A 24,830-nucleotide genomic window follows, 5' to 3' on the forward strand; every position below is an offset into this window, starting at 1 on the left:
GCTCCCTGGGGGGGGGGTGCATGGGTTAGAGCCCAGCTCTGACCAAAGCTGTTGCTGTGGGATTGGAGCACCATCCTGTTTTCAGATGTGAAGTGGGGGGTAAGGGGAGTGCAGATGGGACAAGCCAGGTCCCACCCCCATACCAGCTTCTCTCTCAGGCGGGCCCCATGCTGAGGGGCAGTCTCCCTCATCCGTCCATGTCCAGGAGCCTTCTGAATTCATGCCTTCTCCCCAGAGGACTCTGCTCCTGGATGGCATAGAGCACTGGGTACCAAGCGTACCAGGCATGGATGGGTTCAAACTCCAGCTTTGCTACTGACTTATGTCCTTGAGCAAGTGACTTGCAATGTATCTTCAGTTGTCAGATGTCACGTTACCTATATAGTGTCGTTGGGCACATTAGGAGTGACGTGAAAGGGGATGGCACAGGGCAGGGCACACAGGGGAGGCCTCCGTTTTAGTAATTAAAGGTGTGGTGGGAGCACCTGGGTGGCTCAATCAGGAGAGCATCTGACTCTTGGTTTTGGCTCAGGTCATAATCTCAGGGTTTTGTGGGATCGAGCCCTGACAGGGCTCCACGCTGGCGGTGCAGAGCCTGCTTGGGATTCTCTCGCTCCCTCTCTGCCCCTCCCCCGCTCAGGCACTTGTGAGTGCTCTCTCTAAATATAAATAAACATTAAAAAAAATAAAGGTGTGGTGCAGGGGGGCAATAAATCCAGGCCAATTTTCCACTTTTCAATCAGTCTAACCCATGCACATAATCCTCAGTTTGCCCACTCATCACACTCCCGATCTGTCCATTTCTCCATCCCTGCACCCACTCACCACACACCTATCCATTCATTCTCCCACCCACACAACCAAATGCTCTACCTATCCCTCTACCCACCCACTTGCTCACCCATTTGTATATTCACCCTATCCACCCATTTGCCAACCTATCCTTATGTACCCCCCGGACCCATCTACTTGTCTATCCATAGCCCTGCCCGTCATTTATTTACCTACTCTTTACTCTTCCTCATCCATCCATCAATCCATTCCCCTAGCCATCCATCTGTCCACTTACATCCCTGACCTATCCATCTATCCATTTATTCATGCAATCACCCATCCATCCATCTGTCCATTTATTTCTCAACCTATCACTGATCCATGCAACCTTCCACTTATTTATCCATCAGTCCATCTAACCACTTATCTATCCTCTCATCTGCCCACTCATCCACACCCACACCCCATACATATCCACCCACATACATATCTGCCCATGTTTCTGTTCCATTCAGTTTGAGGGGCGGGCCCACAGTGACTGGAGACAGCTGGGTGAAGGTAGGGGAAGGGGGATAAAATTGTAGCCAGAGACCACCCTCCTCATGCCACCAGAGACCTCCCTTCCCATTCCAATGGTGTGACCTCCCCATCACCAGCACATCCCTCCTGGTTGGAAAGAATGAGAGTAGACATCAGTGGGTGGGCCCATCTGGCCAGATGGTATTTTGGCTGCAGCCTTTACACACACACACACACGTTGCTAGAACGCTGAACATGGACCGTGCCCCACCCAACATCCCCAATCCCAAATGCAGAGTAGCCAGGCTTCCAGACATAAATTAAAAAATAAAATAAAATAAAAAAGAGTTGGTCTCTGGGGAGGGAGAGCTCATGCAGAGATGAAGGCAAAGGCCCCTGGGAGCCAGGGCCAAGAAGGAGGAGAAATCCCTGACCCTCCCCTCAGGATCCCCACTCCCCAGGGGCTTCTGCCCTAAAACAGGGTCATTAACACCAGCCATCAGGCCTCCAACCCCTTTAATGTCCAGTCTCCCAACCTATTTGATTTTGGCAGTCCCATTTTCCCACCGCAGCCCAAGGGAATGGTTTCCTGGTGGGTGGGGAGGGGAAGGAGTAGGTGCAGCTCGCAGGTCTTTAGCTGGCTTCTCGAGGTTCTACGTCTGGGTCAGGGGACCCCACGCACTCCTTGCTGAGCCGCACAATTTCCTGGGAGAGAACTTCGATGTCCTAAGAAACAAACGAGCCATCAGGGGCCAGAGGAAGCAGCAGGGGAAGCTCCCTCACCAAGCTTGGGGTGTCATCCATCTCACCTCATTAATCAATGCCCAGCTATGTCTAGCCTGGCACAGGAAGGTATTTTGAGAGGCTCACAGAACCCCAGCAGTGGGCTGGGCTTGGAAAAGATAAGTGTGGGGGGGAGAGGAGGGGGAGCCTCCCAGGGATATGGATATAGGCATGGATCACCAGCTGTGCATGGTGAGGGCTGGAGGATACAACCCTCACCTCACGACCATCTTTTCCACTAAATGGTGAGCTCACTTCTCAGAGGCAGGGGCTGGGTCTGCATAATTTCTGACTCCCCCAGAAAAAGGGGAATATCTGGGGGGCAGGATGAGCAAGTAGACGTGTGGGTGGATGCATGGGGGATCCATGGTAGGCAAACAGGTGGGCAACAACAGGTAGGCAGGCAGGTTGCTGGGCAGGTGGGTAAAAGGTAAGACAAGGGGCTACTGATGAGTAGGTAAGAGGGATAGAGGGGTATGTCAGGAAATGGGTGGAAAGACATGGGGCAGATGATTAGATGGGTAGGGGGCAGATGACCTGGGGGCTGTGTGGTGGGGGGATCAGGTGGGTGTGGAGGGAGGAGGTGGCTAGATGGACAGATGGGTAGGCTGGTAGGCCACACTCGCCTTGTGCAAGTGCATATTCTTGGTGAGCTGCTCTTCCAGCATGTTCTGTAGCTTCTTGTTCATCTCCCGAAGGTTCTCGTCGCCTGGCTTCACTAGGTCTCTCAAAACGCTGCCCAGCCCGCTGCGGTCTGTGTGGCCTGCTGCCACAGACACATCTGCAAGGGGCCAGGCTGAGAACCACCCCTTCGGCAGAGCCGGAGGAGAGATGACAGAGATGGGGCAGAAGAGAGGGAAACAGAGAGTGGGGGCGAAAAGTGGGGGGAGAAGCCACGTGATGCAGGGGGCAGAGGCCTTGCCATGTGAAACCTGGCTGTCACTTACTACCTGTGCAGCCCTGAGAAATGGGGCTAATAAACAATTCGTGGACCTGGAAAAGTGGCTGCACGCAAAGCACAGAGCACACGGTCAGCTCTCAGCACGTATCAGTCCATGTTATTCTGATCAATACGGGGAAAACAGGGATTGGAGAAGGTGTGAAAGAAAGGAGCAAAAGAAACGAAGATGGGAGAGGGGGGCAAAAGAGGAGAGAAAGTGGGAGAGGGGAGAAGAACAGATAAGGAGCCCCAAAGGGGTATACATGCAGAGGATGAAAACGTCCAGAGGAGGCACAGGACAGACAGGTAGCAGGAGCAGTGAGACAAGATGAGGAGGCAGGGCAGATAGAAGGGGTGGGGGGAAGAGAGAAGGACAGAGAGACACACTGGGGAAAGGAGAGACCCTGGCAGAAGGGAAGAGCCGAGGTGAAAGACAGACACAGTGACGGGCCTGGCCTGCTCTCCCCTCTGGCAGCTGTGGTCCTTGTCAGTAACTCTGCTGAGTTGCAAGACGAGAGGAAACAGTGGGGCAGGAGGGGGCAGGTCAGAGGCTGGATGGTGGGTGAGGCTAGGGATGGAGCACTGACCGATCCGGCTGTCCATGACGTAGGTCTCAATGATGGCACTCTTCCGGCAAAGGTCCTCTGCCATGGAGGCGCTGCTCACCTCCAGGTGCTTCACCTGCAGGGTGGCCCAGCATGTTCATGCACAATAAGGGGCCCAGCCAGGCACCCCCCCACACACACACACAACGCCCCAGCCTCCTCTCCAAGGGAGTGCCAAGTGGGGACAGGCAGGCAGGCAGCACCTTCTCCTCCAGCATCCATTTCTCCTGCTGTGTCTCTGCCAGGCGCTGAAAGAGCTCGGCCACTTCCTCGTCTGACAGCTCTGCTGGCCGCGGAGGCTGGGCCTGAGGGCTGCTGGATAAGGACTGCAGGGAAAAGGAGAGGAGAGGCCAGCCCTGTCTCAGCGCTGCCACCTGCCCCAGATAAGATCAGGGGCTGGGAGGGAGCCAGGGGGGATGAGGATGGGCTCTGTGACGGGGGCTATAGACAAGTCTCAGCACCTGCGAAGGCTCTGGGTCTCCCTTTGCCTAAAGAGGGACATAGGAGCCACCAAGTCATTTCCTTCCTGAGAAGATGAACAAAGGGCCTATAACAAATGAGATCTCATTTCCAGTTGACAGGAAAACTAGGGGACAGAGGAACAAGAAATATGACACCACTAGGAAGCCAGCAGGAAAACCAAAAGGTGGGATGCTTTCTGCAGGTTAACTGGGTGGTTTCCTCTGTGGGTTGGTGCCATGAAAAAAAAAAAAAAAGGGACCACACTAGACTCAAGACACTTAACGGACATAAAGCAGCCAGATGTGACATGAGCCCTGAAACTGAATGCCAGTTTTCGCAAAACCAGCAATCAAGGACATTTTGGGTCCAACCAGAGAGATGTGATTAAGGCCAAAGTACCAGATGAGATGAAAATTTACAAAACTGGGAAGGTAAAGATCAGCTGAACAAAAATGGGTTACTTATGATCTCATTTAGGTTCAAGAAAGACCAAGATTCAAGGGACCTAGGTGGCTCAGTCAGTTAAGCATCTGACTTCAGCTCAGGTCATGATCTCGCAGTTTGTGGGTTCGAGCCCCACATCAGGCTCTGTGCTGACAGCTCAGAGCCTGGAACTTACTTCAGATTCCGTGTCTCCCTCTCTCTCCGCCCCTCCCGGGCTCACTTTCTGTCTCTCTCTCAAAAAAAACCAAACATTAAAAAAAAAAAAAAAGAGCAAGATCTAGAAGGGTGTGAACCAAGGCTTTATAGTGGTGATCTCTGGATCTCTGGATGGTGAAGATGTGGTTTCTTTGGATTTAAAAGTCTTTGCTTGTGGGTGCTTTTCAAATCTTTCTATACAGCACACATACTACTTACAGATTGATAACAAATCATTTACAAAGAAAAGTGGCCAGCCCAGGAAGCTGACATTATAGACGACAGTCACAAGTGATAATTATGAGTTGGAAAAAAGGACCTCCCATAGAGATGATGCACCTTCTATGAGCTACATATTTTATGACACCAGGAATGGTGGAATTAGTTCACAGATGAGGGAACAGAGGGTCAGAGAGAATAACTTGCCCATCCCTGATTTGGCAATCTGAATCCAAGTTGGCAAGCATGGACAACAGTTGACAGGAAAATGTGTGTGCTGGGCCCAGAGCAGTAGATGGCTGCAGGGGAGGAGAAAAGGTGGACCCCCAGAATCTGGGTAGGAGAGGCTGGGCTGTCGGCTCTTCCTAGCCCCTTACCCTGGCAGGAACAGTTGAGCTTTCCTTCTCCCGCAAGATCTCCCGGTAGCTGAAGGAGGAGACACTACTGCTGTCTCCAGTCTGGGTCCGGCTTGGTGAGTTCATCTCTGACAGAACCAGCTCCTCGAGGCCTGGGCAGAGAGAGAAGAGAAACCTGAGCCCCAATCCCCCAGGGTCCCAGGGCAGCGACTGGCAGGAAGAGGCAGAAATAGATTTGATGGAGATGGAAGGAGGTGATGTGACACTCGGGCACAGGCAAGGTGGAAGCAGACAGTACGACAGGGAGAGGCAGAAACAGAGAAAGTGGCTGCCTCTCCAGGCAAACACACACGCCAGAAGAGAAACAAAGGTGAAGCAGCTGGGAGAAAGTTGGCAATGTGGACCCGTACGGGCATAAAGGGCCATATGCACTCACTCAGACGTGGGTTATGCAGAAAGGAAGACCAACAGTTGGAGAGAGCACAGGGGCACACCCACACGCAGAGGGGAAATCCAAGAGAGACAGTAAGCCACAGCAGATGAGAGGCAAATAGAGACATGGGTCAGAGCAGAGACCAGAGGGGAAAAAAAAAAAAGAGACGGACATGTAGCCATGAACCTAAATCCGGATTTCATCTAATGGACAAGGACGATGTATGGCAAGCCACTGGAATCTGCTTGTTGATTCATACACTGATCGGTTAGCAAAACAGAAACAAAACTCCTTTATAAAGAGAGGTCACTTCAGGAGACCCAGTGTCTCTGAGAGACACAGATAGGGTGAGCGATACATCCATTTTTGCCATGTCACTTAAAACAGGGCCACCGAGCTCGGGCCTCTACTCTTGCAGCTGCTTCTGGGTATCAGGGAAGGGGGCTGTCATCCCACCCCGAGGGTCTCCAGCAGGAGCCGATGGCTGCAGGGGGACAGGGGAGCAATTTTCTCTGAGCCTGTGATGTGGGAGATGCACCAGAGCTATCATCACTGTGTCTTATCTATTTATTTAAATGTATTTATAGGCCATTTCCTTCTTAAAAAATAAAGTCCAAAGCAACTCAAGGGTTTTTGTTGTATCTTCTGCCCTAAGCGGCAGAAATAACATGGATTTTAGCTGCATGGTGATAATGCTGCACTGCTGTGTGTCTCTCTAGCTCAACCGGGAGCTCCCTGAGGACAGAGTTTCGGGGGGTTTCCTATCAAAGACCCTGGATGTGAGCACGGGGGCTCAGTCCCTATTCATAGAATGAGAGAATGGCTACAAGAAATTTAGAGACACCAGGCGAGGTGTGGGAATATGTATGAGTTGGGGGGATCCAGAGACAGAGACAAAGACAGAGAAGAGAGAGAGAGAGAGGGAAATAGAGACAGAGAAGGAAAAAGCAGCAAGGGGAAAAGAGAGCAGAGAGAAAGAAAGCAGGGAGAGAGAGAAAAGGAGAGACAGAGAGATGGCACAAGACGGCACAGAGAGACCAAAACAGAGGAGAGACACAGAAAGAGATAATGCAGAGGGGCGCCCGGGGGGGCTCAGTCAAGTTAAGCATTCGACTCTCGGTTTTGGCTCAGGTCGTGATGTCATGGTTTTGTGAGTTCCAGCCCCACATCAGGCTCTGCGCTGATGGTGTGGAGCCTGCTTGGGATTCTTTCCCTCTCCCTCTCCCTCTGCCCCTCCCCAGCTCACGCTGTCTCTGTCTCTCTCAAAATAAATAAACACACATAAAAAATTTTTTAAAAAATGAAAAAGAAAGAGGTAATGCAGAGAGCAGGAGAAACAGAGGAGAGCCAGACAGACGCACCAAGTTCAAGAGGGACAGAAAGCGCAGGACAGCCCAGTGGAACGAGGTACAGGAAATACCTCTGGCCTTTGGGCCCCAGCCTGGCCTCCTCCCCTGCACCCCAGCCCCCCCTGCCATTTGGTCCCTCACCAGAGCGGCTCTTGCTGTTGGTAAGGATGTCCTGCAGTCGCTCCTGCAGCTTATCAGCCCGTTTCCGCTCCAGGTGCAGCTGGCGCTTGAGGTCCTTGAGCTGTGGGGAACAGGGGGAAAGGGGAGGGCTGAGGCCCAGTGGACCCAGAGGTGGGGGGCCATGCTTGGACACCTCCCCATCATACCGCAGCACTGCCCTTCTTCTCCAGGATTCGCTGCCCATCCACTGTGTCCTTCACTTCCTGTGGGATAGAGAAGGTGTGGCTGGTGGCTGCCACAATGGCCATGTGCAGTGCGTTCCCTCCCCGCCCCGTTACTATGTGCTGAGGCCCAGGCTGTATCTGGACTGGCGGAGGGACAAGTGACCTGTTTCAGGTTGCTGATGGTCTTCAGGTGGCAGTCCCGCTCCTCCTGGGCCTGCTGGAGCTGATCCCGCACACCCTGTAGCTCCTCTTCCTTGCTCTGCAAACCAGAGGGCAGCTCAGGCCTCTACTTGGGCAACTTCTGTCCTCCCTCTAGGGCCTGGCCCTCCCGGGAGAGAAGGATGCCATCATGCAGGGGGGCACCTTCAGCTCATCAGCGTGCTGCTCCCGACATCGCTTGAGGGCTTCCTCCTGCTCTTGCTGCTGCTGCTGCAGAGATTCCTATGAGACAAGTGGTGGGTCTGGCCATGGCCTCCCAGAGGATGTCACGCCCAGTGGCGGCAGGGGCCTGCGGGCATGTAGGAGACACTCCTGCAGGGAACACTGTGTGCCCTTAGGCAGTACACAGAAGTGTCACATCCAGGGCTGTGCTGTTTGCATCACAGACTGACATCTGCATTTTATTCTATTTAACAAAATATAACACAGCACTTACTGCATGCCAGGAATGTTGTAGGGATTTGACATATATTGACTCATTTTATACAATCCTCCCATAATACCTAGATGACAGGTATTATTATTATCCCTTTTTTACGGGTGAAGAGAACAGGCCACAGGTCAGGTAACTTGCCCACAATTAGCAAGGGGCTCAGTCAGGATGGAAACTCATGCAAATGACTACTTCCAGTGTCTGTGCTCTTCACTACTACGTGACACTTCCTCTGAGGTATTATTATGAGTCTTCAAAAAAAATGGCAGTAAAAATCCTTGTTTGAACAAAATCAGTATATTATTACAGGGGCGCCTGGGTGGCTGTCGGTTAAGCATCTGGCTTTGGCTCAGGTCACGGTCTCACGGCTCTTGAGTTCAAGCCCCGCATTGGGTGAGCTCAAGCCCCCGCTTCAAGATTCTCTCTTTTCCTCTCTCTCTGCCCCTCGCTCACTCATGTTCTCTCCCTCTCTCAAAAATAAAAAAAAATAATTTAAAAAATAAAATAAAAATAGAAGAATAAACAGATGTTATAAACACAAACAGTATATTACAATAATTTCCTGACAGAAACAGGTTCAGAAGGAAGCGATGCCTTTTCAAATTTGCATATCTGACATCCTGCCTTACTGATGGCCATCCCCTGACTCCCCTCTGGATGGCTGCCGTGGAGCTGGTGGGGCTGCAGGGATGTCCAAGTCCAGAGTATCTCAGGAAATTCCAGGGCCTGACTGCTCCCAGTCCCCTGGTTTGGCATGGATGTGCCCCAGTAGCCTCTGTGCCTCATCAGGCACCAACTCACCTCGGCCTCCTTCAAGCGCCGTTCAAACCAGCCTTTGGCTCCATCCATGGAGTGTACCTGAGCTTGAAGTTCTTCCACCGTTTGCTGGAGATTCTCCAGCTCCCGTGTTCGGGCCTGGGAGAGGGAGACCGTTATGGATGGGGCAGGCGGAGAAGCAGACACCTCACCCACACCATCCCCTGGCCCACGGGCGATGCTGTGCTCTCCCACTTTTAGAGACAGAAGGATATCGCCATCCACCCACCCACCTTCTCCTCACGGATCTGCCCACGGAGATCCTCCTCCTGCCGCTTCTTGTCTTCGTGCAGCTCTCGGAGCTCCCGCTCGTAGCGGGCACGCACCCCCAGCACTTCCTTCTCATGCCGCAGTCGGACCGCTCCCAGCTCTTCCTTGTGCTGGGACTTCTCCTGCAGGGTCTCCATTGCCAGCTCATCCAGCATGGCCTTCCGCTTTTCGGCACTCTGGGGGGCAGGAGCATGCCAGTCAATCTCCTCTCTCAACGTCAGACACGGCCTACCACCTTCTCCCCAAGGAACAAGCCCAATTCTGCCTCCTCCCTGTTCCCACAGAACCAGCGAAGTCACTCGTCTATCCTCACGGAACTGGTCACTTTCCATCTTTTCCTGTTGCCATGCGTTTGCCCACATCACCTGCTCCCTCCCTACAGACCAGGGCCAATCCCTCCCCTTGCAGCCTCTGGGCTTCCAGAGCTGCCCACCTTCCGAGCCTCCTGTAGTTCCTGGGTCAATTGCTCCTTCTCCTGCCCGATTTCTTGAAGTTGTTCCAGGAGCCGACTATTGGCACGTAATGACTCCTAATGAGGGGACAAAGGAGATGAGTTTCATAAAGAGCCTCCGGGAGGTGATGGTCACCCAGGACGCTTCTGGTAGACTGGTCTCCCCTAACCCTGGTAAAGTTGGTGCTATTCTCTACATTTCTAGATGAGAACCATGGCAGAGACTGGCAGCAGCTCCCCAGTGTTCTATGTGTCCTCCCCTCTGTCCCTAGCAATAGATTTCGTCGTTGGACACATGGTTGTCGAACTGATTTTTCCCTGCCTCCCTCGCAGTTAGGTGTGGCCCTATGATTAATTTCTGTATGAAGAAGTAGTGAGTGTAACTCAGGTTATACTCATAAAGGAAAAGGGCATGCTGGGCCCTTCCCTTTTTCCTCCTTCCTTCCAGACAGAATACAAACATGATGGTAGGGGAGCCTGAGCAAGCATCTTGGCTGCCAAGATAGAAGTCTTATGTTGGAGGTGGCAGAACTGCAATGTGGAAGGAATCTGGGTCACTGGTAATTGCAAAGCCATTGTTCCATCCCTAGACAGCCCACCTGGATTCTTACGTGAGAGAGAACGAAGCTTCTATCTTATTTAATCCACTATGGTTCTGGTTTCTACTATAGACTCAAAATGGCTATCCTGTCTAACTGAAGAGGTTCAGTCTCAGCGAAGGAAGACAACCTGGTCTAGGACACAAGGTGCTAATAAGTCAGGAAACCAGACTGGAACCTGGGTCCTCCTGACTCCATAGTCTTCTCCCTGCACCTCATGTAGGACTCCACGGAGCCAGCACTAGGGAACCGGGAGAAGACAGGTCATAGCCAGAGATGTCACCTGCAGCTGTGAGTTGAGGTCATCTTTCTGCCCCATGAGGTCTTCATACTCAGTCTGCCGCTGCCGCAATTCAGCTGCCAGCCCAGTATTCTCTTCTCGGAGCATATTGAGTTCTTGGGTCTTTGCTGTTTGGATCTGAAATAAACGGAGGTGATGGGAATTGGAGGGAAAAGGGCCCCAGGGGCCAGCCATAGGGTGTGAGCTTCCCAGTTCTGGGCAGACAAGGAGAGAGGTGGAAAGAGAGCCAGGAGAGTAAGAGAATTTCAAAGGAAAAACGAATGAGATAAAGAGATCAACAGGGGAATGGATGAATGTAGTATGGTCATACAGTGGAATAGTAAACAGAGATAAAAGAACAGACCAATGCTACGTATGGATGAGCCTCACAGGAAAGAAGCCAGGCACAAAAATGGGTGTCTGATTCCACTACATGAAGCTAATGAACAAGTAAAACTAATCTATGTCACTAGAGGTCGGAGGAGTGGTTATTTCTGGGGAAGTACTGATTGGGAAGGGGTAAAAGGGACTTTCCAAGGTGCTGAAAATGCTCTACATCTTGATCTGGGTGGTGGCCCCATGGAGACAGACAGACAGACATGATTCACTGAGTGTACACCACGATTGGTACACTTCTTGTACTTCACTGGAGAGAAACTAGAAAATGCAAGAGAAGCAGGGATGGATGGCCAGAGAGAAGGGTGGAAGCCATCAGAGAGGAGAGGCTGAGAATCAAACAGAAACAGAGGCAGGACAACAGCAGGAGGTCCAGACTGCTCTGCCCTGATGTGGATCAGAAGCAGAAGGAGACGGGAAACTGGGGAGGGATGAGCGAGGGCTCCCGGGTATCCTGTACCTGCTCCAGGGCTGCCAGGCTAGTCCTCAAGGCATTGTTCTCAGCCAAAAGTCCTTCCACTTGTTCCTGTGCGTCTGCACTCTGGATGGACACCTGGCCCCACCCCCACAATAGGTGAGAGTGGGTCCAGAACAGGGGGACAGGACCTACCCACAGCCAAGAAAGAAAACACACGGGTGCGCACCCACGGCTAGGGGAGACAGGACCCCTGGGGCCTTGCCTGCCTGTACGATACCTGCTGAGGCTGCCCTCTACTCATCCCCTTACCTCCCAGAAGCTTCCCATTACCATGTACCTGATCTTGTAGGGCTCGCAGAGCTGCTGCATGCTCCAGGCGCTCCCCTTGCCGTTGATCTCTTAGTTCCGCCAAGCTCTGTAGGGACCAGATCAGGGGAGCCCATTCTAGACCTCAGTCTCCCTTTTGGGGTACATATAACCATACAGGATCCCTCTCTGACCCCCCAACAGAATGTTCCCAGCACTTGAGGGCCTTGGACTACCCAGCCATCAGACTCAGACTCACCCAAATTCTAGGTCACTACCCCCAGGGGCCTCAGACCCCATATGCTAACTCCAAGAATCTCAGAAAACATCTAGGTTTTTAGGGATTTCAAACTCACTCCACTCCCATCCAAAAGAGGTCTCACACTCACCCAGATGCTAGCTTGGAGGCCCCAGGATTCTCAGACACACTTAGCCCTCAGGGACTACAGTGTCACTCAGACTCCTGACCCCAATTCCCATGGGTTTCAGGCACACTCAGTCTATGTCGCTAGCTCCCAAGAGTCTTAGGGTCCACCCAAACTCATAACTCCAAACCTTAGAGGTCTCAAACCCCTACAGTCTCCTAGATTCCAGCTCCTGGTGATATCTGACTGACTACCCCCCCCCTCCACCTGCCACTCCTGTCCCCAGTCTCTAGGGATCTTCAGACCTAAGTAACTGAAGACCCAGCTTTACCCAGACTTCTGTCGCCAACCTTAGACCCCCAAACCACCATATCCCTAATCCAAGGGATCTCAGACTCACCTGCTCTGGAGGAAAGCCTGGAGGCTTTAAAGTCCCCTAGCCTCTAACTCTCAGACTTTTGCTCCAGTCTCTGGATGTCTTCAACTAACCAGTTTTTTGTTTTGTTTTGTTTTGTTTTGTTTTGCTTTGCTTTACTTTGTTTTTATTCACAGCCTCCAGAGGTCTCAGGACCACTTAGCCTAAGTAATCCAACTTACTAATTGTCTCAGCTCCCCAACCAGCCCCCATACCCTGAGGGCCTCAAACACACTCAGCCTCCAGGCGCACCTGTCTTAAACCCTTGAAAGTCTTGTATCTAGAGGGTGCCCCTGGGTGGCTCAGTTGGTTAAGTGACTGACTCTTGATTTTGGCTTAGATCATGATCTCACAGTTCATGAGTTTGAGCCCCACATCGGGCTCTGTGTACTGACAATGTGGAGCCTCCTTGGGATGCCCTCTCCCCCCTCTGCCCCTCCCCCCCCTCTGCCCCTCCCCCCAAAAAATAAATTAACTAATTAAAAAAAAAGAAAGTCTTATATCTATGCAGTCCCCAAAGGTCTCAAAATCACCAAACCTCCAGGGAGTTCAGGCTCACTCCAGCTCTCGCTCCCAGCCCCCAGTGACTCTAGACTCCTATCTCTAAACTCCCAGAGTTTGAGATTCATCCAACCTTGTGGCACACAGCTGCCAAGTCCTCAGCCCCCTGAGATCTTTGATTCATGCATACTCAGGCCAATTCCTAGGATTCTCGGGGCTCCCTAATTCCCACTTTCTTAGCTCCAAGGGGGTCCAGTACCCATTCAGTCCCTATATTTCCAACACAAGAACTATTAGCCTCCCCAGCCAGTCTCTATAGACAGGGTTCCCTGGACTCCCGGCCCTGGTCTCTATCCCAGCAATCCCAGAATCCAGCCCCTCACCTGATTGGCAGCCTCAAGTTCCTGCTGCAGCTTCTGAGTGCGAGCCAACTGAGCTTTGAGATCCGCTTCTTTCCGTTGCTGTAACTCCTCAATCTTATTCCTGGGGGCGATGGGGGAGCATGTTGACCATGGCCCGAGGACCCGTCTCCCACCTCTGCCTTTGTGGTCTTCAGGCAATTCTGCTGGGTACTGTCCCTATTGTCCACCAATACACCCACCCCTGGTAGTTACCGGCTATCATTGAATAGTGTCTCCTTTTCTGTCTGCAGACGGCAAAAACTGGGCACAGAAAGACAGACATAGATGGGTCAGTTCCACAAGTCAGTCCCCTCTCCAGTCCCTCAAAATTCATTTCCCCACCTTGGGAAAAAAAGAAATTTACCTTTCTTGCTTCTTTTTCAGTTTCTCAGAGAGCTGGAGTGGGGTGAGGGAGGGGGGTGCAGACAAATGATTGCATATTAATAAAGACAAAAAAATAAATTTAATATTTATAGACACTTCTTACTAAGTCCTTTTTGGGAGCTGGAATTTACTTATGTTATCTCATGGGATCCTCAGAGCAGTCCTGAGAAGTGAGTACTACTGGTTTTACAAATGGGGAAACTGAGTCTCAGAAGAGTTAAGTAATTTGGTTGCCCAGGTGGTCAGGAGCAACAACATGACCTCAACCCAGCTCCCTCAGGCTCCAAAGGCCAGCATTTATGCCCCCAACATATTGCTTGACAGCCACATCATAGAATGGCTAGGGGAGGAGGCCTGGAAGGCAAGATCATGATTGCCTGCCTCATCGTTGGGTCTCCAGCTCCTAAGATAAGAGCCAGCGGTCTACACAATGGATGGATGGATGGATGGATGGATGGATGAACAAGCAGAACTGAGAGGACACATAAGAGAAAGATGTGGCCTGCCAGCCACAAGACAGAGGAAGCACATTAGCCTATTCCATATCGAACGCAACTCTAAGACATAAATGTGAGTCCCTCATTTCACAGATGGTGACATTGAGGCTTTGAGGGGGGGCACTCCGCTCCTCCTGCCCTGCCAGGGGAAGCATGGCAGGTGGGGAGTGGGGTGGAACAAAGTCCAGGGAAAACTCAGCAGCCCCACCTTAGCAAGTTCCTCCTGCAGTCTGGATGTTTCAGCCTGCTTCGAGCTCTGCAGGGAAGGATGAGGGAGGGAGCTATCTTCAGCAAAGGGGGAGGTGAGGCCTGTGCCTTCCCCTACCCTCCTGCCTTCCTAATCCATTAGCCCACAAGATGGAGAAGTCACAGACATTTCCGTGGGACCATAGACTGAGCTAGGGCACCTGCCTGCCTCCTGACACTCCAGCCCCAACAGACCCAGATTCACCTCCAAGCCTTGCAGTTGCTCCCAGAGCAATCTCTTTTCTTCCTTCTCCATTTCCCACTTCAGCTCCACTTCTGCCAATGGCATGGGGGCTGGGACAGTAGGGGCTGGGCCCCCTGGGGGGTCCCCTTGGCCCTCACTGGCAGCTTGGGATCTCCCGGCCTCTTTCCCATAGCGCTCTTGCAGGGCTGGTGGGTAGAACAGAAATATATGATGGATGAGGTGGTCTCCAAAGACCCTTGCCATGCCTCAAATAGATGGGAGAATTGGCCTTGGATCCCTCAGGTAGAAGAGACCCTGCCCAAAATGACCAAAAGCTTACAAAACAAAGGCTCAGCCCCATCCACACCTCTCACAAATATTTTTTTCAAGTTTATTTATTTATCTTGAGAGAGAGAGAATCCCAAGCAGGCTCCGTGCTGTCAGCGCAGAGCCCCACTAGGGGCTCGAACTCACAAACCATGAGATCATGACCTGAGCCGAACCAAGAGTCAGACACTTAGTCAACTGAGCCACCTGGGCACCTCCCTTCACAAATCTTTTAAGCCCTACCATCCACTGAAATCCTGTCTACAATCAGACCAGCCCAAGCCGGTTTCCCTGAGCCCCACCCCTCCACCCCCCCAGGCCCCACCATCCTCTACCCACTACTTACAGCTGAATCCTCCTATAACCTCATCTTCAACCAAATTCTACAAAGTCTCGCTCCGGATCACCAAACTACCACCCACCACACCACAAGCCCCAAACATCCCCACGTTGGGACCCACACTCTACCAGCCTTTATCCCAGACCCCACTGACAATCTGGGCTCAGAATCTCCCCTAAGCTCCTTCGTTCACTTTCTCCGTTTAGCAAACAGCTCCTTTCTGATGTTCAATCTGCTAACCTAACGTTTGCTAGGTACCAGGCACTGAACTAAACTAAGAAAGCTACCACCTCTTAGCTCAGCTCTACTGCAATCTTCCGGGGAGTGTACATCCCTACAAGCTCTCTGTAGATGAGGAAGCTTTGACTCAGAGAGGTGAAATGGCTTGTCCAAAGTTATACACTGGTTCATAGCAGGGCCAAGCCTAATTCTGAAGCCTTTCCCCTGCCCCCAGGGGGAAGACACCCTACTCAGTCCCCAAGGTCTCTGCATCTCCAAGGAGGGCCTCCTTGTACCTGCCACATTTTTCTGCAAGGCTGTGTTCTCGGCCTGCAGCCTCAGCAGCTCACCATCCACAAGACTCCCAGCTTGGGCAGTGCCTGCCCTGGCAGCTCCATCCTTCAGTTGCTGGTTCTCCCGCTCCAGCTGCTCCATCTGGCTGCAGAGCTGAACAGGGGAGGAGGGAGGGAGCAGAAAAGCAGAGAATCAAAACAACATTTGCTGAAATATACATGGTGCTTGGCTGATGTACTTTATAGTTCACTGAATTCTCATAATGTCTCTGTGATGTAGGTGCTGTCATTCCTCATTATCCACCCCCCCCCCCACTTCACAGATAAGGATGCTGAGCCACAAATGTTAAATGACCTCAAATTCCACATCTGGTAAGTGGCAGAGTCACAGAGGATTGAGGATACCAAGAACACTTTTCTGCTTGCCCAATCCCAACCTCATAGTCATAATCCAAAACCTCAGATTCCTCTGGAAGTTGCTGGTCCCAGATGTCAACATCACAAATAGCCCTGCTGCCACACCTCTTCTGTGAAGGGTCTGTGTCTGGGAGCCTAGGCACCACAGCTTTCAGGGCATTTCCAAAGCCAGTGCTACCCACAGCCACCTCCCCTCCCCCCGCCTTCCACCATCATCAGCGCTTGGCCTTGGAGCGAGGTACAATGCAAATAAAACTAGGCCAGCCCCTTGCTCGACTCCTGGCCAAAACACAGTTTGCAGAGCATTCCTGATAAGTGACGCTAAAACCCCATTTCCAGATGAGAATACTGAAACCTACAGAGAATTTTTATTTTTTTGCCTGGAATTACTTTCTACCCAGAACACTATTTCTTTCATCCAGTTCTTCACATGACTGGCTCCTTTGCATCCTACAGTGCTCTGTTCAGATGTATTCCTTGAAGTAGTAATCCCCCAACACAGAAATCCCAATACTCTCTGTCACAGCACTCTGTTAATTTCTTTTTTTACCTAGTACTAATCACAATTAAATTTACCTAGTACGCTAATTTCCTAAAGCTCTGCACATTTTTGGATTATAAATTGTGATCGACAATTAAACTTTATTTTGTAACATAGGGTCACAAGCACAGATTCTGAAACCAGACTGCTTGGATGTGAACTTCTACTCTGCTATTTATTAGCTATGTGACCTTGAGACAAATTACTTTACTTCTCTGGGGCTCAGTTTTCCTCATGTGCTTAGTAGGGATACTACTAATATCTCATTGGCCTGTTGTAAGAATAAATGAGTGAATAATGTAAAACACATCAAACAGGACCTGGCACACAGTAAACACTATGTAACTGTCAGCTATCTGTACTATTATTATTTTTTAATATCTTATCTTTCTCCCCACCCCATAAGCAGAATATAAGCTACCTAAGAGTGGGGGCTGTTCTGTGCTGCTCACAACTATGTCCAGAACACAGAGCATGAAGGAGGTGCTCAATAACTATTTGTTGAAGGAAAAATTGAGCTGAAATATCTTGGCAAATAAGTGGTAGAGGTAGGCCTTGAATCCAGGTCTCTCTGTTAGCACTTCCAGTTCCCAGGAGGAGGAGGAGGGGGAGTGTGAAGGAGGTTCTATACCTGGTCCAGTGCCTAGCCCAGGACAGGTGCTGGAAAACACAAGCTGTATTTATGGAGGAATCCCTGTCCCTGCCTCATCCTAAAAGAACCATGATACCATTGAGGCTGGAGGCAGGACGCAGTGAGAAGTGAGGCGATGAGGTCAGCTATTACATGAGCACCAGGGGGTCTGAACAGTCAGGGTCAGGGACCCACTCGGAGTTGTTGCTTAAAGGAGTGATGTGGTAAGGCCTGCAGGTCAGGACAACCTCTAGGGCACAGACTGGTAGGACAAACTAGAAGTAAGGAGACCAGCAAGAAGGCTGTGGGAATAGAGCAGGTAAGAGGCAGTAAGGGCTGAGGCAGAGCAGGGCCACAGGATGGATTCAAAACTTTTAAATAGTCAAAAAATATTTTAGGGGAAAAATGAATCAGTAATAATAAAAAGATAGTAGCTAACACCTACATAGCTGATACTATGTGCAAAGCTCCGTTATAAGTGGTGTACAGACATTAATCCATTCAATCTTCACAAAATCCCTGCAAAGCAGGTACTGTCATTATCATTTCCAATTTAAACATCTGGGAACCAAGGAACAGGCAGGTCAAGTGACTTGCTCAAGATTACAGTTAGTAAAAGGCAGAGCCAAGAGTTTAATCTAGGCCTTATGGTTCTTAACTTAGACTTGTTAAATCACCTCTCCCGATATTGTAACTGTTTAAAGGTTGTTTTCGTATTTTCTTATTTAAGGTCTTAAGTACTACATTCTCACATGCAGTCCTGGAAATACCATTTTTGCTGTCGTGATAATTTTTTTCTCAAAACACACTAAAACTTTAGAGACTTATTGATCATGGATACAGAAGATAGATAAAGAAACAAAAGATAATATCTCTAACTCCCTAGTAGATTCAGAAACAGCCAGGACACTAAAACCAGTGAGGAGATAGAATGATCCAATCCAGCACGAATTATCTAGAAGAACTAGAACTCCAGGCTCATGTCAGATGAAGGGAAGGAAGAGTAAAGGGAAGCAGCTAGAACATCTTTCCATCTCATGCTAAGCATAAGAACTTTACCTAAGACCCTCCAGACCCTCCAATGCCCTAAAGCTTCATAGCATCAGCTGTCAAATATACACAAGGGAACTTGAAGCTCAAAGAAAAGGAGTGCCTTGGTCTGGAACCAGCTGTCCTCAGGGCTCGCAGCCTTCTAATCGCAGCACAGTCGGCAGCCCCATTTGTCAAATCACTGCCCCCCAGCACATAGCAAGGATGTTTCAGCACCATGGACAGTGATCCAGGGCCAGCCTCTGTCCAACCACTTTCAGCTACCCTCAGACTTTAGCCCAGGTGGCCCCTCCCCTCGGATCCCCCCTTGGATCCCCCTCGGCAATCCCAGGCACCAGCACCTTGCTGAACTCCGCCATAAGTGTGCTGTTCTGCAAGCGGAAATCCTCTTCTTGGCTATGCAGCTTTGCCTGCAGCATCTCATTTTCGCTTAGCAACCCTTCGACTTCCTGCAATGGCAGACAAGGGCAGGGTCTCCAACAAGGGCAGAAAGGATGGAGAGGTAGGACAACGAAACAGGGAGAAAATGATGGGGGGGGACATAGGGTACAGAGAATGGGATGGGTGAAATCAGGAGATAAAAGGAAGGAAAGAGACAGACATGGAAGGGTAGAGAGAAGGGAAGGTGGACATGGCAGGGGAGAGAGTGGGAAGAAAGAGAGGGGTAGACAGAAATAGGTGAGAGGAGGTAGAGAGAGATGAGGGAAGGGGGATATATAGGGATGGAGAGGGAGAGAAAAAAAAGAAAAGGCAGAGAGAAAGATAGGAACAGAGAGATCAAAGGAGGGAGAACAGAACAGAGGCAAGAGAGAGGGGGTCAGGGAAAGAAATGAGTCAAGAAGAGATAGAGGAACAGGGGGAGAGAGAAACAAGGAGTCAGAGGGAGAGATAAAGAAAGGGAGAGAAGAGAAATGACGGCAGACAGGAACAGGCGGGGGAGAGAAAAAGGGAAGGTTGGATGGGGAGAGAAGCAAGAGTCAGAGAGGAACAGGAAAAGAGGCATAGAGAGACTCAGAGAGAAGGATGGGGAGAAAGGGAGAAGGAAAGACACAGAAAGCAGCACAGAGTGAGACAAACAGGAAAATAAAGACAGACATAGAAACAGGTGACAGTGAGGTAGTCACAGATGTGAGTGCACACACAGAGAAAGAAAGGCCAGTACTAGGAGATCCCAGCATACAGAAATATCGCCCCTCAGTCTCCCAGACACATTCACCCACCATGGGTCCCCTTACCTGAGCTTTCTTGCTCTTGCTCAGTGCCTAAGGGTGAGGGGGTGGGAAGAGAGATAAGGTGAACAGAGATGGACTCCCTCACTAGGGTATGGAAACATTGTGGCAAGTGTCAAGGGGGTGGGTAATGATGACAGGTTCAAGGGATGGGAGTGTCTTTAACCACAGAACTTGAATGAAATCTGTAGTCCACAGGAATGATGAAGTGAGTGAGTGAATGACATCCTGTTTAGTTTTCTTCTAAGCTCTGGAGACTTTCCGTAAGTTTTAGTATTTAACCCTTCATGGGCTGGGTCTCTGGGCTCAGAAATTATGGCTTCATTTCTACATCAGTCCAAACACATCTATGTGGATCCCTCCCATGCACCATGAAAACTGCTGCTCCCTTGTTGGGTAGCTGAGGGCACTGCCAGGTTGGGCAATCAGCACCCTACCAAAGAGAAGCTCACCTTCAGGACTGCCAGACTTTCCGCATTCTGTATTCCTTCATCTAACAAATATTTATAGAGCACATAACATTGAGTTATGCATGGGGACAGGAAGAAAGAGATAAAGGAGGGCCTTGAATGCCTTGAGGGGCCATAATAGGTTACATGCAATTCATCTTCAGATGATCTGAGACGTAGGTTTAGTCTCAATTTACCAACAGGGCCAGGACAGGGATGGGAAGTGGGAGCACAAGGCAGGAGTGTGAGTGGAGGATAGAAGGCAGATTCAAGGGGGGAACCTGGATGGCTCAGTCAGTTAAGTGTCTGACTCTTGATTTCAGCTCTGGTCATGATCCCAGGTTCATGGGATCAAGTCCCATATCGGGCTCTGCGCTGAGCATGGAACCTGCTTAATATTCTCTCTCTCTCCCTCTGCCCCTCTACCCTGCTTGTACACTCTTTCTCCCCCCCTCTCTCTCTCTCAAAAAAATTTTTAAAAATACAATTTAAAAAGGCAGATTCAAAACAGATTCACCCATGGATGTGACTATTTTTTAAAAGATTTTTAAAAATGTATTTATTTTGAAAGAGAGAAAGAGAGAGGGAGTGTGAGCAGGGGAGGGGCAGAGAGAGAATATCAAGGGCAGAGCCTCACAAACCATGAGATCATGACCTGAGCCAAAATCAAGAGTCCAACGCTTAATTGACTGAGCCACCTAGGCGGCCCAAGAATTTTTTTGTTTTTAAGTAATCTTTACACCCAACGTGGGGCTTGAACTCACAACCCTGAGATTAAGAGTCACATCCTCCACTGACTGAGCCAGCCAGATGCCCCTGGATGTGACTATTTAGTTAGAAGGTAGTGAATGAGAATAAGTAATTGAAATTGAAAATGAATTAAGAGTAAACTAAAAATCAATAATTAAGCAGGATTAGATAAAATTAGCAAACTAAAGAGACTTCTGTGAGAGTTTTTTTGAATGACTGATGACAGCATGTAACATTAGGTCTGGTTCCCTGTAGGTGCTCACTGGCTAGGTGAATGAGTCAGAGGGCTACAGGGAAGAATGGGTGGGTGATTGGGTGGAGGGAGGTACCTTCTGAGCTTTGTTGAATTCCTTATCCAGGTAGGCGACCTTCTGTCGAAGACTGGTGAGTTCTAGTGTGGGGAAAGCAGGGAATCTCAGCCTCAGTCAGTGGTAGGAAGCTGAAAGGTCTTCCTGCCAGGCCTCTGAGGTTTTTTCCCTTGGCCTCTTATCTCCAAAAGCCACCCCCATCTAATGAGACCCTCTTGGCTCACCAACACCATTCTTGCGTAGTTCATCTGAAAGCTGGTAGTTATTTGTCCGGAGTTCCAGGAGCTGAGCCTTGGGGGAGGCAGGGAAGGGAAATGACTTGGTCAGGAATGTGTCCCTACTCTCACAGTGAGGGCACCAATCCCCTGAGCCCCACGGATCCTGCTGCCTTCCACATGCCTCTTTAGCCACTCCTTAAGACCTATGTACCCTGCATCCTAAATGAGCCTCCAGCCCCTCAGCCCATGTCCTACCTTCTCTAGCTCTACTTATAACCACAGCCAGCCTCACTCTTCTTTCTATCCTCTTCCAATTCACTCAGCACTCAGGCCATTACAGAGCACTGCTCCAGCAGGTTCTTGCTCATATGCATGTTCCATGGTTCTCCACGCCCACAGGATAAAGTTCTTCCTCCTCATCCTCACTGGCCTCATCAGACACTAAACATTGTTCTATCTTTCTGTCATAGAAGAGTATTGTCTATACTCTTGGCCAGACTTGGAGGCCCCTGAGTATAGGGGACAAGGGCCTGCATTACTCCTTTTTCAAGGGAAGAGGGCCCAGTATACTCCTGTCCAACTTACACTAAGTTGGGGGCTGCCTGGATCCTCCTTACCCCCAAGACTCTCAAAACACATCCAAACCACTTTCAAGAATTAAGGGAGAGTGAGGTATGGGCCACTCCAAATAGCATACCCTTCCTAACAGCCCTGTAAGGCACTGAGGCCAGTTCTTCCCAGACCTACTGTCCCTTACCCCACCAAGTTCTTTCCCTCCTCCCATGGCACCAGCCTCCACCCCCTGGTGGTCGGCTTAAGGTCAGAGGGCTTGGCCCTGTTCTTCTACCAGACCCAGTGATCTACCTGTCTTGACCCAATTTGTACACCCTTGTAACACATGGAGAAGCCCTATCTATCAGAACCAAATGGTTTTTCCTTCACTCATGGCCCAGTGAAATCAATCTTCCTCACCCAAGGGTCCCCCACATCCCTCAAGAACTCCCCAGTCATGATCCAATGTGATGGTCCTACATCCTTCAGGGTCTCTCCTCCACAAAGCCTTGGGTGGGCCAGTTAAGTGAGTACTCTTACTTGGAATCTCCCCACACAAGTTACAAGTTTTAACTTCCCCTTTCATGGTCCAGTGATCTTACCCTCTCACTCTAAGCCTCCATCACACAGGGACAACTGGTTTCTCTCATTCAAGGATCAAAGGACTACCTATACTCACGTGGAGTTCTTCTTCTCCTCCCACAGAATCCCACTCAGGGCTTCCCCCTTTCAGAGTCTCCTCCCACACAAAATCCAATGGTCTTCCCCGGTAAGGAACTCTCTCAACAAGGGCCTACTCTGGCCTTTCATCCATCTCAGAGTCGTCCCAGAAAGAATCAAGTGGTCAGGATACCCAATTAGGGTACCTCCCTAAAGCCCAGTGATTTCCCCTCCATGTGGTCCGAGGTAACACTCTTTAACCTCTTTTGGTCTTCTCTCCAACAGGAGTTAACGGTATTACCCAGTCAGGGTCCTCTTCACCCCAGACCTAATGGGATCACCTGTAATCACCCAATGGTACCACCACCTCTTAGGATCCAGTACCAGCACTCACGCAGGATCTCCACCTCTCAGGAACAATGACAGCATGTGGGTTCTTTCCCCAATTCCTCGGCATAGTGGTATCTCCCACAAACATTTCCACCTTCCACCGGGTAATGGTATTGCCCATTCAAGGGCTCCCCCCACCATGACGCAAATGGCCCAACGTCTGCTTCCTTCCTCTCCAGACAGAATGGTTTCGCCCTCTCAGGATTTCCTTCCCTCAAAACCCAATGTTATCATCACCGACCCATGGTGTCCCCCGCACGGGCCCAAAAGTCTCGTCCCCTCCAGGTCTGAGTAAGGTATCACCCACTCTAGGACTCTCTCCTCCGCCCACAAAGCTAATAGAATCCAACCCCTCAGAGCCCAATAGTATCTCGGAATCCAACAGTCTCACCACTCAGAGCCTCAGTTTCCCTTCTCCAGACCAACCCCTTAGACTCAAGGTCCATCCCAACCAACCCCTTCTCAGAGCCGGTGGCCCGACCTCTCTCTACCCCGCCCCCCGTCCGTTAACGCGGTGGTCTTTTCCCCGGTGAGCGGCACCTGCATCCGCTGAAACTCCTCCTCAGACAGAGCTTGCGCCATGTTCCTCCCCCCACCCCCCCCGACAGCCTTCTGCGCAGACGCAGTTCGTCCCTCCTGTCAGTATTCTGGCCGGATCAAACCACCGGCCAGGAATGGAGGGGGAGGAGTCTACCCCGGAAGTTCAGTATTTTAGAGACAGATAGAAGAGAATGAAACTGACAGGTCAAGTGAATTGCAATTTAATGTTTTACCACAAACTAGGTCATCTGATCTGGCTTTTGAGCTTTCACAAAGTACCCATTGTGATGCGACCCTGTGGTATCCCTGTGTCATGGTTGGACTCGTCGCTAGGGAAATGTTTGCCGACAGAAAATCACCCTTCCGTCGTACTCCTTTAATGAGAATGGTTGACTTATGATGTTAGAAATGAAAGCGGAAGCTTTGCGCTGGTCTTGTTCCCGCCCTCCTCCGTGTGACCCCGGAGGGGAATTCCGCCTCCTGTGAAGCCCTTGGCTTTTTTTTTTTTTTTTGGTAAGATTTGACGCTAATTTTCTTGATATGATGCTGTAAATCATGTTAGGTAAAGGAACTAGGCACAAATAAATTTAAAATACCTGAGAGGAAAGAATGGCAGTGAATCAAACGAAAAACTTCGTTTAAAAAACAAAACAAGGGGCGCCTGGGTGGCGCAGCCGGTTAAGCGTCCGACTTCAGCCAGGTCACGATCTCGCGGTCCGTGAGTTCGAGCCCCGCGTCAGGCTCTGGGCTGATGGCTCAGAGCCTGGAGCCTGTTTCCGATTCTGTGTCTCCCTCTCTCTCTGCCCCCTCCCCCATTCATGCTCTGTCTCTCTCTGTCCCAAAAATAAATAAACGTTGAAAAAAAAAATTTAAAAAAAAAAACAAAACAAAACAGAAACAGGATGGCGAAACACCAGGAACATCCAAATAAGTAGTAAAATGCTCTATAATCCTCTCTTGTGCTTTCTGGCCCCCTCTGCAACGCCCGCCACCCAAGCAGTAGTTTTTATCTGGGAAAGAAAAACATTAGCCTGTTTAGAAACATATAAATACTAGCATGCTATTTTTTTAAATATTTCTTCGGGGGAGGTGGTAACTTAACTTTGATATTTTAAATGTACACAGAAACAAGAATGGTACAAGGAAATTCTATGTAGCTTTTACCCAAATTCATAAATTGTTTACGTTTTACCACCTTTTCTTTATCATTCTTTCTATATAAAATTTCTGAACCATTGGCTTTTGTATTTATTGATGGTTTTCTAACACCAACTCCTTTGGTATTTATTAGTTGCTGTTCTACTGTAAGGAA

General features: G+C 50.1%; 1 protein-coding gene across 3 annotated transcripts; it reads right to left on the minus strand.

Annotated features, from left to right (window-relative positions):
- Positions 1-1,469: 1,469 nt before the first annotated feature.
- Positions 1,470-23,582, minus strand: GRIPAP1 (GRIP1 associated protein 1). Of its 3 annotated transcripts, XM_047076213.1 has the most exons (26): positions 23,519-23,582; positions 21,383-21,449; positions 21,180-21,241; positions 19,658-19,684; positions 18,764-18,871; positions 15,787-15,937; positions 14,626-14,810; positions 14,383-14,430; positions 13,658-13,689; positions 13,507-13,554; positions 13,276-13,375; positions 11,643-11,720; positions 11,348-11,440; positions 10,495-10,629; positions 9,595-9,690; positions 9,125-9,337; positions 8,877-8,990; positions 7,787-7,864; positions 7,587-7,682; positions 7,406-7,462; positions 7,221-7,320; positions 5,319-5,449; positions 3,825-3,947; positions 3,604-3,697; positions 2,703-2,857; positions 1,470-2,019 (listed from the first exon to the last, which is right to left on the minus strand). In XM_047076213.1, exons 1-26 carry the CDS (start codon positions 23,558-23,560, stop codon positions 1,927-1,929), a joined length of 2,526 nt encoding a protein of 841 aa, XP_046932169.1. In that variant the 5' UTR covers positions 23,561-23,582; the 3' UTR covers positions 1,470-1,926. The 3 variants fall into 3 exon arrangements, with proteins under 3 accessions (XP_046932169.1, XP_046932170.1, XP_046932171.1); XM_047076214.1 differs by lacking the exon at positions 14,383-14,430; XM_047076215.1 differs by lacking the exon at positions 2,703-2,857.
- Between the last annotated feature and the right edge of the window lie 1,248 nt (positions 23,583-24,830).

Source organism: Lynx rufus, unplaced genomic scaffold (assembly GCF_022079265.1).
Source record: "Lynx rufus isolate CCGP_SWC_20201006 ecotype Redwood Valley unplaced genomic scaffold, mLynRuf1.p SCAF_14, whole genome shotgun sequence".
NCBI lineage: Eukaryota > Metazoa > Chordata > Mammalia > Carnivora > Felidae > Lynx > Lynx rufus.